The 16,163-nt window shown below is 47.9% G+C and overlaps 3 protein-coding genes across 3 annotated transcripts in view; 2 read left to right on the forward strand and 1 right to left on the reverse strand.

The window, feature by feature from the left end:
• PAQR7 (progestin and adipoQ receptor family member VII) overlaps nt 1–140 on the forward strand; it is a 3,360-nt gene extending 3,220 nt beyond the window's left edge. The window contains exon 2 of the mRNA XM_009332122.1: nt 131–140. The gene's annotated coding sequence lies outside the window, so the exon portion shown is untranslated. The remainder of the gene's footprint in view (nt 1–130) is intronic.
• The window catches only part of AUNIP (aurora kinase A and ninein interacting protein), a 4,118-nt gene extending 1,229 nt beyond the window's left edge, over nt 1–2,889 (forward strand). The window contains exons 2-3 of the mRNA XM_009332179.1: nt 131–266; nt 1,924–2,889. Of these exons, the coding sequence (XP_009330454.1) occupies nt 131–266; nt 1,924–2,876 (1,089 nt within the window). The 3' untranslated portion in view covers nt 2,877–2,889. The remainder of the gene's footprint in view (nt 1–130; nt 267–1,923) is intronic.
• Nucleotides 2,890–4,550: 1,661 nt separating this feature from the next.
• MTFR1L (mitochondrial fission regulator 1-like) overlaps nt 4,551–16,163 on the reverse strand; it is a 14,600-nt gene continuing 2,987 nt past the window's right edge. The window contains exons 2-6 of the mRNA XM_009332180.1: nt 14,971–15,075; nt 14,145–14,254; nt 13,067–13,278; nt 9,787–10,099; nt 4,551–5,594 (exon numbers count right to left, since the gene is read on the reverse strand). Coding sequence (XP_009330455.1) covers nt 5,489–5,594; nt 9,787–10,099; nt 13,067–13,278; nt 14,145–14,254; nt 14,971–15,075 — 846 coding nt within the window. The 3' untranslated portion in view covers nt 4,551–5,488. The remainder of the gene's footprint in view (nt 5,595–9,786; nt 10,100–13,066; nt 13,279–14,144; nt 14,255–14,970; nt 15,076–16,163) is intronic.

Here is a 16,163-nt window from a genome sequence, read left to right on the forward strand (position 1 = left end):
TCTGTGGTGGTGTCACGGGAAGAGTTGAAGCATTTAACAAAGGTGGGAATTAGGCCACGACGCTGGAGGAAGGGTAGAATTATTTTTAATGGCACGTGTTCACTTTCCGCTTGCTTCTTTCCCTCCCCAGCCTCTCACAGCCAAACCAAAAGCGCCCAGTCGAGCTCTGGAAAGGAAGCACGCCTCGATCGCTTTCACGCGGACAAGAGTCCCTCAGCCACGCACCAAGCAAACCACCATCTCTGCCTTCTTCGGCACCCAGACAGGTAACATGGAACAGCGTATGCCCCTGTAGGAGAGTAGTTTCAGGCCGTAATAGGAAACCCATCTCACTTTATTTCTTGGCAGCTTTAGTAGGCAGAAAGTGCATTTTCTAGTGAAGAGGGTAAAGGTTAAAGGATTGAACTCCCGGAGGGGATTTTATTGCGATGGTTAATCTAAACGTAGGCACCTTCTGCAGCGTTAGACTAAAGCGTAAGTAACAGCAGTCACAGCCAGCCTTCACTGGAGAGCGAGCTGAACTCTAAATAACGCACCAGGCTTTACTCCCTGCAAAACTGGAGCTTTCAGTGGACTGTTGGGAAGCCTGGCTCAGCCCGAGCGCCGATACGAACCGTCCAGGTGGCAAAACGTCCAGTTCTGGGTCGCCCGATGGTATCACGTAAAGGACAGTCCAGTCGGGAACGCCCCTTCGGCTGGGGCAGGGTGCGGTCTGGGCAGGAGCACCGAGCCCGGCGGTGTCCTGTGGGCAGCTCTCCCTGCCCGGGGAAGGGGCAGCGGCCAGGGCGTTACGTGCCAGGTTTGTTCTAAACGACAGCAGCCCTAAACTGTCAAATTAAATGCCCTTGGAAGAACATTACAGCTGGAAGTGAAAATGAACGTTACTTGGTTCAAACAACCTCCCTGGCAGGGGAATCGGCGGGATGTGTGCGGGGAAAGCTTTTTATGAAGGGTTAGACAAAGCCTTTTCTAAAGAATGCAACGTTTAATCCTAACTGAACCAATGAAGGAGTCACAGGGGACTGCGATATTTAAGCTGATTAAGCCAGCTCGCAGCTTCTGTGCTTCTGAGGCTGCGTTTGTGCTCCGGAATGCAAGAAACCGGGATTTGTCCGTGGGTCTCAAATTAACAAATCTGGAGAGAAATGAAGTGGATGGGGAAACCGGCAGCGTAGGGTTGTGTGGTTGTTTGTGTGTTGTCAGTTGTGTAACGGCGAGTTCATCAACGCTAAACTAGTTCAGCAATAAGCAGATGGGAGGAAGCATTACGTAAACTGTACAATTTAATTATTTGACAGAATTTTTGTGTTGTGACAGGGCCATTGATGGGTTTTGCTTTGGATTCGTTATTCCTACTCCTCTCGAACGTGTTGTGTGCTTTCCTCTCTTTTTTCGTTTGCTTCCCTCCATTGATTGCATTCACTTATTCACGGCGTTTGGGTTCATCGAATGCTGCCGCTGTTCATCCAGAGGTCTGCAGGATTCAGGATGCTGGAGTACTTCTTACTTGTGGTTTTTTTTTTCTTCTAGCACGTCCTGAATTGAGGAGGAGCTCTCTTACGTTGAGAAAGTTATATTAGATTTAATATAAAAATGGTTTCAGAAGCAAATGTGGGTCTTGATGCCTTGATCAGGCGACGAGGGCAAGCTGTAGAAGTTTCACTGTGGGGTTTTGTGGGTTTTTTTGGGTAACTCTTGAGCTGCTGCTTTTAAAGGGGGTGTCATAGGTGAACTGCCTGGAAAGCTGAGAGGAGGAAGGCAGAGAAGCCGAAGACTGGAGCAGCCGGAGATGCAGCTCTGGCATCTCACTTGAGGGAAGCTTACTTTTTTGAAGTACTCCAAGGTTTTAGGCGGCCGTTCCACCACAGCCTCAGCAGCTGTGTGTGCCAGCTCTGGCTTTATCCAATTCCGTGTTGTTTTCAGGTGAAAAAGACAAAGAAAACTCCAGGCCCTCTCCTTTCATCCCGAATAAAGACTGTAAAGAAAAAGGTATTTCTTTGGCTGCTTCCCCCGTGAAGATCTTGGCTTTGCCGCGGATGGAGAAAGCCCAGACACAATCCTTCAGAGCCGCGGAGGAGACGGCGGAGGTTACACCCCGGCGTCGTGCACAGAAAGCACCGGCCTCGCCGACTCCTTTGCCGGACTCTTCGTTGTTACAAGCGGAGTCCCACAGCACGAGTGAAGCCTCCTGTGGGGCGGGAGAGGATTGCCGCTTCTTCAGCTTCACTCAGGATTCAGAGGGCGACCGGATCATCGCTCACAGAAACGAGTCCCATTTCTTTGCTGGAGAAACGCTTTCTGCAAGCGGCAGCGTAACGTCAGACCGCGGGATAAACAAACGGGCGGGCCGGCCGCTCCCAGGGGAGGCCAAGACCGGACTTGAGTTCCAGCCAAGACTTGGTGCAAACCAGAACAAGGAACCACACCGCTCGAGTAGCGTTAATTCTTTATTTGATTTCTCTGAGACCGAGAATATAAATCCTACTGTAATGAGAGGATATAAAGCTGCTGGCTTTTATTCATCTCCACAACGACCGGCTAGAGCGCAGCCTCTGAGAGAGCGCAGCCAGAACCCTGGTGCTGGTTCAGCCGAGGAGGGATGGGGCAGTGAGATGGGACCGAGCAGTCCCTGCAGGCAGCTGTTCACCCAGGATTCGGAGGGGAACAGAGGGATCGCTCACCGCTGCCAGAACGCCCCGTCTCCTCGCAAGGACGACGGCAGCTCTCGCGGGCAGCTGCCCGACGCCCCGTACAAGGGCCGTTCCAGCGATGCTGCAAACAGGAGCTTGAGCGAACCGGGGGAGCTGTGGTTAGATGTGTGCTATGATTTGCTGTTCACGCAGGATTCGGAAGGGAACAGAGTGATTAAACACTGATAAGTGACCTTAAATGAGTTGCCTAATGACCTCTTGTGAAGCCTCAGGAAAGCGTTTTTTTGTAAGAAAGCGGTCAGAATTAGGTAAGTGTACCCATTGTTTCTAGATACGCGGCCTAGCCAGCAGTAGACCCATGCAACAGACAGGACCTCTTTGTTCTCTGAAATTTTGCTTTAATAAAAATAGAATGTTGAAGGAGTACGTTTATAATGGTTTGATTGTTTCAATCGTGATTACAGCCTGTGTGGCTAAGGCCTGGCGTTCGTATTACTGGTGTTTATGTAGCGCGCCGCTCTTCAGCCTGAAAGCCCGCTGCTAACATGTCTGTATTTCTTCGGATCCTGAAGGTCCAAATGTAAAGGTTCTCTGGGCTCAGCTCAGAGACGTTAGCTGCCTCGAGGAAGTACTAGGCTGGGGCACATTCTGCTTCTTTCAGGACTGCGGTTGTGCCAGCCGGTGCGTGTGGCAGTAAGGGCAGGTTCACGCTCTTCAGCTTGTGTGCCCGTAACTGTGAAAGCTGCACCTCTGCTAGCCGCAGGCGAGAGCGCAGCACGTAACTGCTGGGGCCAGACTTGCCAGAGGTTTAAAGCGAGGAAGACTGTGACAAAGAGGAATCGTAAATGGGCTGTAATCCCGACGCTGGACTCGCAGCTCTTTCACAGGCGGGGATGCACCCAGACGGAGCGGGGTGTGCCCGCAAGGGCTTACAGCCGCAGCTCGATGCCGTCAGCCTGGCCCCGGGGGGGGTGAAAAGCGGAGCAGCGAGCGCTCCGGGCTGGAGTCAGAGCTGGTCAGCGTTGGGTTAACTGCGCGTGGCAGCTGCCAGGTCTCGCCACCAGCAGCGGTACTTCCTGTACGCTGCTTGTAGGGCTTGTTCAACTTAATCCCCCGCTTTTGGATGCACAGCGTTTTGGATGGGCGTGCTTTAGATTTATCTGTTTTGAAGTGCAGGGACCAGCTGCTCAAAAACCCCAGGGGTCAGGAGCAGCAGACAGCAGCGTCCGTCTGTGACGTGATCGCGCTCCGGAACAGCCGCCTGCTTTGTCAGCAGCACTTTTTAACTTTTTGTTTTATTTTTTTTTTGAATGTGGACTATGTCTTTAACACTGTAAGTGTTGCCATTGAAGCTGTCCTTACTCTCCCATTGGGCCAGAATACTAAAATAGACCACGCTGGAGCTATGTCATAGTCCGGAAGCTAATCGCTCTCATATCCCGCCTGCACATGGAGCACGCGTCCAGGAACAGGGACTCTTGGTTGCAGCTCCATCTTCTCCGCAGGCAGGTGTATTCCCACCAAATCGTTATGCAGAGGAGCCTTGTGGGGACAGAGGGGGAACGATCTCGTCGTCCGGTGGCTCTCGGTGTGCCCCTGAGAGGGGAAGAGCTGTAGTAACTCCCTATAAAACTGATTAAGTCGTAAATGCTATTTCTGCTCTCGCTCACTGGGTGGCCAGAGGCAACACAAGCCGCCTCTCTCGCTTTTAAGGTGGGGAGGATGGTTTAATTTTTCAAGGGCTGAGGGCCTGGTGGATTAAAAAAATCCTTGGCATCTGACTACATTCATCTGCAGCAGCTGAAATTCCACACACCCCCCTCCCCAGCCTCCCCGAGATACGAGCACCACTGCTGCCATGTTTGGACACGCGCGCATTAGTGACGGCAAGGACAACCATTGTCTTATTAAGGCTCCATTTTATAGAAAGGAAAAAACCCCATACTTCAAATACAGCCGTGAGGAACACTGCAGAGAACGTGTAGCTGAAGGAAACCTCTTCAGTTAGTGAGAACTGTAGCCACAGACAATGCCAAGTTCCTTCTCCCCCCTTTCTCAGATGACAGCTCTTGGGGCGGGTGCTCGGTTCTTAGCATCGGTGGTTCAATAAATAGACCTTTTGAATGCTAAATAGAATACATTATCTGAATACAAGGACCATTCATGAAACATTAAATTACTGGCAAGAAATTAAGGCCATTCCGTCATGCAACTGTGGGGATAGTTTGTGAGTGAAGAAATACCCGGGGCAGCATCCCTTAGACGTGACTGAGCGCTTTGATCATTGACTGCAGCTTCACCCAGCCGTCGGGTCAGGCAGAGTTACCGGGAAGACGCCTCTTACCCCCGTGATTCAACCACCTCCTCAACACTGAAGACCTGGAAGCATTCACGAGCTTATTCTCAGCAGCTCTGTACCGTACTCGGAACAGAGAAAGACGGGACGTTTGACATCCGTTTATACTGGAAATGGTAACTAGTTATATCGCAACAAGGACGTTATCAGTTAATGCTTAATTTGAACCTAAGGAAAATTGTAGGTAGAAAGAATGTCATCCAGCAGCACTCATTGCACCCTTCAGAAGATCCTTATCAATAACCAACATCAAAATACAGGTGGAAAAGAATTTCCATCTTCTTAAAAAGTTTTTTCTTAAATATAACAATACATGGAAAACACATCAAATCCGCAGGGTCTTTCCTAAGTAAGTGTCCAGCGCAGAAACCATTTCTGATTAATAAAAGAGGCAAAAGGCTCAATCCTTAGGAAGGCAGCTACTGTGGAGAAAATTTTGGGAGCGTAACACTTTTGCTTACGGAGTTTAACGACAGTAACATCATTTCTCCTTCAGGGCCAGATCCTCATCCTTGAGGGCAAATTTTCTTCTCAGAACTTCTGCTATAAGAACGGCAGGGTCTTCCTCCTTCATTGAAGTTCGGGTTCTACATCAAGACAAAAGCACAGTGTGTTAGTACAGGGGAGTGCCAAAATCCACGGTTTACAGCTCCGGTTAGAGTCTTTTAAGTATTCTCCTGCAGCCTTTACCATCGGCTTTTGGCGCAAGTCGGGGAGGTGCAGAACCACCACCACAAACCAACAAAAAAGTAGCTAAAAATTCAGACCTTTCATGACGGCTTGGAAAACCTGGAGCTCATTTTGTGGATCAGGGGGTATCCCGAAAATCTCAGCATCAAAGCTCTTTATAATTTTTATTCAACTGTGTTAATAACAAGTAAAATAAAACGTCATTAATTGCTTACAGCCTACGTCCCCTCAATATAAATCTACAAGTGGTGTTTGAGTTCAAGTCCTGGAACAATTTTTTTTTTTTCCCCCTCGTGAACTTTGCTATACAATGGCTATATGCTTTCATATTTAAATATGGGTAATTACAGGTATTTTAAAGGAGGGCTGGTATACATTTCCCTCCACTTAGCTACTGCACATGAGTTTTTCTGTAGCATTCTATTACCGAAGCGTCCTGCCTCGTTCAACAAGTTCAGACAAGCGGTTCACGTTAGCAGTGTCAGTGAGCTTATTTTACAGGAAGCCAAAACCCAGTTCTTTTTCCTCAGCTATCATGAATTACTCACTAAGGTTTTGTTTAGAACCTGCAATAATAATTTCAGAACCTGCAATAATAATTTCAGAGCTTAATTTTTTCTTTTTTTTTTAATAGCTGAAGTCCTCCCTTGGGCAGAAAACATTATGGGTCTTTTAAACATTCCTAAAAGAAAAAAATCCCCCCGAAGTATTTCCACATGTGTTTGGGAGGGGCTTGTTCTCAAATGAACAGCGAAGGCTTTTAGTGGGCCATGTAAGATGCCATTGAGCCGCTCACGGGTAACCCTCAGCGCTATGTCAGATTTCTCTGATGCAAGTTCTGAATTAACAGTTGCATAAACGCATCGCTATTTAAAAGATGACTCTGTAGCCAGAAGCATGCCTTTGAGTTCACCCAGACAGAACTGTTCCTTCTGAAAAGGGTGCAGAGAAAGATCAGAGTACGGGGTCCGGAGCCCTCCCCAAACCCTTCCTTCCACACGGGCAAACCTGAGAATTCAGAGTTACCCAAGTATCCGTCAGCTGCCTCAGAAGAGGGACGGGGGGAGGAACCGAAGCAGCCAGAGGAGGAGGCGACAGTAACAGCAGTGAGGAGAGACGGCGCTGACACAGCCTCGGGCTGTGCCGGTCACAAGGAAAAGCTCTCCCCGGATGAGTGAAGAGACAGATAACCCACAGCGGGGCGAGAAAAGGAACATCTCCCACCAAGGGGTACAGTGTCCTACAGCGAGGCACACCCAGCAGCAGACCGCGGAGCACCAGCGTTCCACTTCAGTGGCTCAGCCCTTTGTAGCCGCTCGAAGGGCCAAGGAGATAATCATGGAAAAATCACGTCGCTCAGCCCCGTAACAGCAGTACTTCAAGTGAAAGTGTACTCACAGTCCCAGCAGCTCCTCACGCTACCTGTCTTTAACCCCACACTGAGCGAAGGGCCCAGCAGGCACACCACTCAGCCACCCCCCTCGCAGAGGGCATCACAGACACTTCCACAGGCTCTATTTCACATCTGTTGAAACACGCACATTCCTGCAAGCGTTTCTCACTCACTCCTGAAGCTTCCAAGGTCGTGTTTAAGCACCAAGTCCTAAATAGGAGCATCAGAGAAGCATCTATGTAGTTATGTCATTAGGCGTCATTTGGTACCTTCATCCACTTAAAGAGTACGCGATCCTCTTCGGTGTCACAAGTGCTGCACACCTACACTCGCACAACTGCTCTGCGTAACCTAACGGCACCTCCGCAAGGTGAGCGCAGCTGTAGGAGCATCGGGCTGCTCACACAGCTGCATCGACGCCAGAGGATTGTGTCTAGGAATTAAAGCTCATGAAGTAATGAACATTGGCGAATTACTGAATGTAATTTTTCAACTATCTGTGATTCTTCAAACAGCTTTAATTAAGCTGTAATAACCGTATCCTAAAACGTCACTGTTGCATGTAGGAGGCAAGTTAGAGGCTGAGATAGAGAAACAGACGAGAGGAAAACGGTTCGGCTCCAGCAAGAAACAGACTCAAGCTTTTCTATTGAAGTGTTCTTAGCCTTGACACAAGCAGCAGCAGCAGAAGAGGCAAGTGTGACCCAGCTCCTGGCTAATCAGTCAAGCCGTCACAAGGGGAGAAAGGGGTCCCCGGTGATCCAGTTCCTTTGCCCACTGTACCCCAGAGAGAAGGGCAGCTATCCCCTTCCCCCCAAGTATTCCACAGTACAAAATCCTTGCTCTCCCCCCCATCTCCTGTAACGTTAAAAAGCATCAACGCTGTTGGCAAATCCTTTCTTTGTGCGCAAGCCACCCCTCCCTCCCGCTCATTCACACAGCTTCTCTCCCAGGGTAACAGCGAGATCAAACACCTTCATCCATTATTAGTTGTTCTCATACGTTCTGTCGAGGAAACGGAAGTAAAGTTGTGACCCATTATACTGCAACGTTCCCCATCACCCACACGCTGCTTTTCACAGCCCCCCCCCGAGTCAGCACCTGGCTCCTCGTGGTTCGGCCTTGTTGGCATATCCAGGCGTGGCTAGGAAATGCCTCGGATTTCCCTACCGTAACCTGTATTTGTACAAGGTTTTGGTTTTTTTCCCCTGAATAATGCACGTTTCCCTATCCTCACCTGGCACAGATGGTGGCAGTTTTCTTACCCTGAAAAGTCTGCTTCCGTAGAAGGCTGACGTACCAGTCTGCACTAATTAGAAGATCGATAATTACATTGTTACATGCTTAGTCCTAGAGGTACAAAGGTTTCTGATCAAGGTAAAACATACACGTCACAACACGAAGCACCTGCAAGCTTTTCTGGATTTAACAGAGCCACTGAACGACCGTTAGAATGGCACAGTTCCGGTCTTAACAGGGAAGTTACCTCAAGCCCAACCCAAACCTCTGCTGAGCCAATGTGGCCGAGTCGCACACGCAGCAGGTATTTTTCTTGAGAATTCTCTCCCCCTTTGACTAACAATGCAGAATTATTTTTGGATGCCCAAGGCACTGCTTTGCAACAGACGGGAAGAAAGAAGAGGAGCAATTCATCTGCGGTCCACAAATTCTACTCACCCCCACGAAAGATTACGGGCATTTATATAAAGCAAGTGAGCGTTTAAGCTTTGAGTAATACTTAACGCTTAGGAAAAGAAGAGCAAAAGGGTATGCTGTGTGAATTATGGATGTGTAATACCGTACTGACATTCTGGATGCAAGCTGAACATACTCCTCTCATTTGACTATATAATTTTTTCAGTGCTGAGAATTTAATTTCTTTTAAACTGAATTTGGCATAGAAATTGCGAACAGCCATCACACAACATGTTATTTTTGGCCGGGAATCTTACTCACACAACATAATGGCTGGATAGATCTTCAGGCTGAAAAATGTGGAAACTGAACTTTATCGCTGTGATTTCACACGGAAAACGGAGGCAGCACAGCCAACATTAAAGAAGCTGCTTTATCAGCCGGGCAGAGTCCTGTCTCGGCCATGCAGCAGCTGGCACGTCAGCAGCTTGAGGCGCTCTCATGATCAGTGTGTAAACTCATCACAGGACAAGTGAAAACGCACTCTGCCCACGCTCAGAGCCGGGCCAGATGCAAAAGCTGAGAAGCTGAAAAGCTCCGCGCGTTAATTCCTGCACGTGCCATGCCGGAAAAGCTGCTGAGCTTCCCAACAGCTTGGGTCTGCAAGATGGTCTAAGCACCGGCACCGGGAACCCACTGCAGGCAGAGGGAGCAGCGCGACCCTCACTCTGACGGTTGCCAATACATACGGTTCTGGTTTTCATCTGGGCAAACGCAAGCTTTTTTTCAGGTGAACAAGCTGAAGCAGCCAAACATTGGGCTAATCGGTTTAAGTTCCCCTCCATTGCTTTCTATCCAGGCAGGTAAGCCATCATTGACCGCCCCCCGAAACATTAAGTGTTAGCAAGTTCTCCTATAAACAGGTATTCCCCCCCTGTGAATCATGAATATAAAGCAGCACCAACAAGCAGTGAGTGCAACATCCAGTGTCTACAGTGATTTGACAGACCAAAAAAAAAAAAGAGATAAAATAAAATCAAGAGAGTTCAGGAAGCACTTACAAGTCTTTGCTCTGCTTCATCCTATGAATGTCTTTAAGAATGCCCATCATATCTGCAAAACTGCTGGCCTTTGAAAGAGACACAGAATCTTCCTCGTCAGGATCCTTTGGTTCTGGTTTACAACACTCGGAGGTTGCAGAACAAAGCATGGAGACTGACGGGAGCTCGGGGCTTTCGAGTTCTGCCTCCTCCTCTGTGATATCGCTAATGACAAAGGAAGTTGTAGATTGGAAAGAGGGTCCAAAACAGGGTAAAGGAGAAGATGCATTTGAACTTCCTGGAGATAATAAATCTGGTGTTAATGAAGCAGAAGCTGAAAAAGAAAACAATACAGATGGTAGATGAACTAACACCAAACCATGCAGGTATTTTTTTTCCCCAAAACAACAGAATATAAATCAAGAGGCATCACCAGCCAGCCTCCCCCATGCTATGAGAAAACAAACTCATCATATTCTCTGTTACCCTCCATGTCCGCTCCGCTTCCTATGACACCACGTTGCAACACGAGACCTTCTCCAGTACCTTTTATCCCACCAACCCCCGTATGTGTCTCCGTTCCTGTCGTGCCCATCACCGTATCGCCCCTCCAGTTCAAACGCTGTGCCCCGTCCCTGCAGAAGTCAGGTAATGTTTACTTTTTCTGTTTTTACAGATAAGGAATGGAGGAACAGAGATTTAGCTTCTGCTCAGGGTCACAGAGGGAGCCTGTGTCAGAATGTAGGTCTTAATTGTCTTAACTTTTCTCCTCTTTTTCTTATCGCCTTGAGAACTGCTTGCCTTTCTTTTCCTTTCAGGCTCCTTCCCTCATAACCATTACGCCTGGTGAGAATGCAGAGCGGGTTCAGGAGCTCCAGCGTTTTACACTAGACGGTCACAGCAGTTCACTCTGTGACTGCAGGCATTTCGACCTGTTCTGCTTTCCACCACCGTCTGTAAAATGCGAATAGCACCCACCTATTCCACAGGGAAGGTGGGATTTATTTGCTCACGCTTTAAAATGCAGCGAGGATAAGAACAGCTATATAAATTCCGAGTGTTATTAAGTGAAAATGAGTTAGAGATTTCCAGTGTAAAACACTAAGGGAAAACAACCAAAAACCCAGACAAATGCTTAGTGCACACCTCCTTGAAAGAGCCTTCCTGTATTGAAAACAAACTGTACCTTAAAGCACTAATGCCCTTGGCTTCAAGAGTAAACCTGTAGGTAGTTATCAATTTCCAATTAAGGGATTTCTCTAAGAGTGTATAATAAAGTAGATTGCACAATATTTCTCTTTTGACATCAGTCTTTCCAAAATAAGCCTGCTAAATAGTTATCTCCTTCATCAGATTACCGAGCTACAGCTAGGCCCTAAATCACGGTTCCCCATTATTGACTTAGAGGACGTGCAGTCAATAAGAACTCTTCTCAAGTGCCAGCTGATAACAACCAGGCGCACTGCTGAGTAGAGAGGGAGAAAAAAAGGTATTAAAGGATTAAATCATTTTTCTCCCATCTGGATCTCTAATTTTCCTCGTTATTACTCTCCCTGAATTAAAACGGACTTTTCTAGCACGCAGCTTCAGCAACTGTAGAGCTGAGACAGAACTTAGAAGGAAAAAATCACAGAATTTCCCCTGCTCATTATTTCGGTTCGGTTGTTCCTCTGATCTTGCATAAAGAAGAGAGAGGACACACGCAGCCTCTCTGAAGGGGACATCTGCGATGCCTTGTTTTACGCTTATTCCCTGCAGAGTTGAGGGTAATGTGGCTCCCTCACCCCCAGAGCGGCTTCATTTTACCATGCTGCTGTAAGAGTCGAGGCATGTGGCGTACAGGATCCCGTGTACCGTGACAGGACACACCAGCACGTGCATTATCTCACAACAGCCCTTTACCATGGAAGTGAAGAAATCTCTCCTCTCAGCTAAATACAACTTCACGTGCTAAAAACATCATATATATTCTCATGTGGTGGCATATATATTTACACTATTGATACCAAATAAATTCTTAGAGTCCACTGACCATCACACAGAACTGAAAAAGAACCCCAAATCTCTCATGCAGAAACCAGCATTTCAACTAAATCAAGCACCGCAACTCTGTTTCACGTTCAAACGCGTTTACGGCTCGCGGATAGCTGGACTAAATATAAGCAGTCATTAAAGCTGCAAGTCCCTCGGGGCTACAGTAATCAGACAACCACGTTGTCTTTCACGGATCATGAGAGATTTGGTCTCGTGCACACACTACGCAGTGCAGCGCAAAGTAGCAATCTGGGAATTAAAAATAAATATTTGCTTTCAGATGTAGGATAAGGAAGGTTTTGTCAGCCACTATTGCCCATCGTGAACAGGAATTAACCCGCCTGGTATCATTTCAAGTGTGGCACAATCCTGTTTTGTCTTTTTTTTTTTTAATGGGAAGAATTATGGGTCCTCCTTTTCCTCTGAAAGCAGCCATAGTACAGCTGCCATCTTGGTTACTGGCAAAAGTATTCTGCATACAAGAAACGCAGTTTTTAAGAAAAACTGTCTTTAAGAAGGACTAAACTCCTTTAGTTTGCAAAACTGTTCAGTGTTTTTGAGTTGGGAGATCAACAGCTCTGCCTTCTGAACACTCCAGACGTAGATACCAAGGTGTTTCTACCTTACTAGTTTCCACACTCCAAACCAGCCACTGTTGCAGCAAGCCTTGTAGGACCACTGGGATTCGGATCCTACCAAGCACCTTCGTGTTTTCAGAGCTGAGCATACAGGAAAAGCCATGAAAGGAAGAGAAGTCGTCTTTCCTCACAGTTCAGTTTTGCGGCTAAAACGTGGCTTTTAGTTGCATACAAATTTACTAAAATAAATAAATAGATCAGTTCAGCTAGGCTTTTCCCCAAATACCTTATTTGCTACAGAAATGGCACTTGTCATTTTCACAGAAGAAACAGACACTAACATCTCCTTCCTACCCAAATCAAGACGTAACCCTCTCGCTCGAATACACCAAATGTTTTCATGAAACAAGGTGCTCGAGACCAGAGTCGGCCTCCGGATCGAACGCAGCGAATGCAGCCACAAAGCAGCACTTGGTATTTCTTAAAAACAAGCAGGACTCCTCTGACGAAACAGATGCAAACATCTAACCACAGAACCGGCACTGAGCTGACACCAGACGGCATCCCACCAACGGGAGCCACAGCTCTGCTGGAAAAACAACATGCAAGGCTGCTCTGTATGGAGGAAATGGCACGGTTCACTAATTCAGCCCTTCTCCTTCAACAAAAAACCCTCGTTATGTTCCTACCTGACTCTGCAGCAACTATTTTAGCTATCTGACTCCGCAGGTGACTCAGCTCATCCTGGAGCTCTGTTGTTCGGCTCAGTGCTGGTAAACCAGGTTTCTTCAAGGCGAGCAGCTTCTCCTCCTGCTTCCTCAGGTTGGGGACTGAAGCGTTTCGCTGTATAACGGTGAAGGGACTCGGCTTCCACTTGTGCTTCAGCGGGCGAGTGTCGCTTCTACAGGACAAAAACCTGTTGGTCATTTACAAGATCCAGACCCCTCCGTGACAACAACGCCCGGCAACGCTCTGCCTCCACCTCAGGACAGCAGACTTCAACACAATGAATTAAGCCTCTGTGCCACTACGCTGTACATACCACTGTATGTGCCGCCCTATAGACGCGCCGTGCCGCTGTATGTGCTCTCTCTGCATTACAAGGAACAGAAAGCCTGCGACAGAAATCGTGACCCAACGGCACAAGATGTGGCGAGAGGAAGCAGAGTCTAAAGTCTGGGCGTGCTCACATGGTTTCAAGTCATTTCTCTCCTGGTAACTGTGCCTCCATGCCGGGCAGTGCGCTGGGTGCATGGGGGAAATGTCACTTACCCATTACCTCTTGCCCCTGATTTCGAAGTCCATTTTATCTTTCACAAGATACCTATTACTATTGCCCTGCTTTAAGGACAAAAGTTCAACTGACCAGAACCAAACTCCTGGGGGCAGAACATTTCAATCCCAGGAGAACTCAACTCTTCAGCTTTCTAACCAGAAAATACCACGGGTCGGGGGGGTTTACTCTGCACAGATCTTTCTGTGAGTAAAATACGGCATGGCACGGGCTCTTAGCACTTCCTACAGGAATTCCGCCCAGGGTCCTTTGTCCAATTTTTTTTTTTCCCTGCCTCGGGAAAAACGTCTTTCAACAGGCACCGCATCAGACCTCGAGAGGACTGGAAGCTGTGAGCATTTGATCAATGTCTGGCCTACGCTACGTGAAATAAACTAAAATAATAGTTGTTTCATAACATAAAAATGTGAAATAATAGTTATTTCATAGCTAATATAAAAATAAAGATCAGCAGACACAAAGAGGAAACCAACCTGACTCTGGCATATGTTTCTTCATCATCTGCTGCTATCCACACAATGTCTGCCAAGGTGGGGACCGGAGGGACGTCATTTAAATACAGCTCCGAAACACTCGGTAGAGCCTAAGAAGAAGAAAGTTACATTAAGGAGGGGGCGGTCCCGCCTCCCGAAGCCGCCCCAGGTGTGCTGTCAGAGCCGTTCTCCTCTGCACCAGGTCGGCAGCTGCATCTGTCAGACGTGTGACAGTAACGCCGTCTGGCTTACGGAAACGCTGCGCTTCCGTGTGTCGGCTCCCGCACGTGTTTTTGGGTGCGTTGGCGTGACCGTGCTCCGTGAGGCTGAACAGCAAGGCAGCGAAGGGATACTCGATACCGCTTAGCACACTGCCAAGGCCACGTGCAACACTTTGCCACTACAAGTCCCAGCGCTGTCCTTGAGCTTAAACAGTGACGTAAGCGTTTCCGTAAACCCTGTCTTACTGTTTAGGAAACACAGGCCCAGAGGGCATGTGGCTTGCTGGAGGTCACACAACAAGGCACTGGTTCAGCAACTCCATGTTTCTGTCTCCTCTAGCTTGGAACCCAGTCCATAGACACTATTCGAGGAGGTATTTTCCTCAAAGTGCCAATGATCACTTTACAAGAACAGAATTTAAACAAAAAGAAAGGAAATTAAAAAAACCCAACCCCTTAAAATTAACTGTACCGCTACATGAGTTTTGTGAATACAGCTCTGCAGACACGCGGCTGACAGGCCAGCAGCTCGTGACAGCGCGTTGTCTTCCCAAGAGAGGCAGCTTCCTACACGCGATCACCAAATCCCTCGCGAGTCCGCTTACCTCAAAGGTTGCCCTGGGACAGGGTTTTAAAGGGAGGTTTGACCCGATCCTCCTGACAACGCTGCGTGCCGAGCCATGGGGTTTGTTCTGCCAGATGGGGATGGTCTACAAGAAGCCATGTGATATCATTAGTATTTCAAATCAGTGATATCATTAGTATTTCAAATCAGTGATATCATTAGTATTTCAAATCAGTTGCCCTTCTTAAAATTTATTAAATTGGAAATTGTCCTATACAATCTACTCAAGAGCTCTGATCTCTGACTTTTTATTTGTTGAGTGATACTTTTAATTGGGAACCTGCTGATAACTAAGGTCCTCATTCCATAAAACTGTTTCAGCTGAACATACACGAAAGGCAGCCAGTTCCTGAGGGGCATTTTAAACATGGGTGTAGCATGTTCAGGACTGAAGCTAGTCAGTAAGTCAGAGTCAGTTACTCAGTCAGTAACAGACACTGAGCTCCAAATGAAAACAGGCCAAAAGGAGGAAAACAGCGTCACGTGAGGGGCCCAGAAGAAAAAGTAAATCAGAAGAAAGTCTCCTTTAAAGGAACGCTCTCGCTTCCACATGATCTTTAATACAAGCAGCACCGATGAGACTGTGAACACTTCCTGGACGACGGCAAAGTGACAAGCGCGGGGGCCGGGGGCTGATGAACAGCCTTGGAGGGTGTTGTCAGAAACAGCAGGTGTTTCAGCGATCTCTGGGTACTTCCGAAAGGGATTCAAAAGGCGAAGTGCTCTGTCCTCTGACCGTCCTCCCCTCCGTCAGCCTGACGGCCGTCACAGGCTCTCGTGACAGGAGGCAGCACGAGAGTCCGGACAGCAAACGCCACAATGACAAACCGGAATCCAAACAGGTTATTTCGCTCAGTCCACCAACAAATCCGTCAGTGTGTTCATTGCTGGGGCTCGTTACGCACACAATGCCTGAACGTCGGTCCCACACAGTCAAATTTACAATTCCTGAGGCGCATTTTAAATTGAATCTCTGAGAATGACAAACCGGAATCCAAACAGGTTATTTCGCTCAGTCCACCAACAAATCCGTCAGTGTGTTCATTGCTGGGGCTCGTTACGCACACAATGCCTGAACGTCGGTCCCACACAGTCAAATTTACAATTCCTGAGGCGCATTTTAAATTGAATCTCTGAGCTGGCAGGGCGCTGGCTGCTGCGAAGGCCCTCTGG

This window comes from Pygoscelis adeliae, unplaced genomic scaffold (assembly GCF_000699105.1).
Source record: "Pygoscelis adeliae isolate BGI_AS28 unplaced genomic scaffold, ASM69910v1 Scaffold359, whole genome shotgun sequence".
Classification (NCBI taxonomy): domain Eukaryota; kingdom Metazoa; phylum Chordata; class Aves; order Sphenisciformes; family Spheniscidae; genus Pygoscelis; species Pygoscelis adeliae.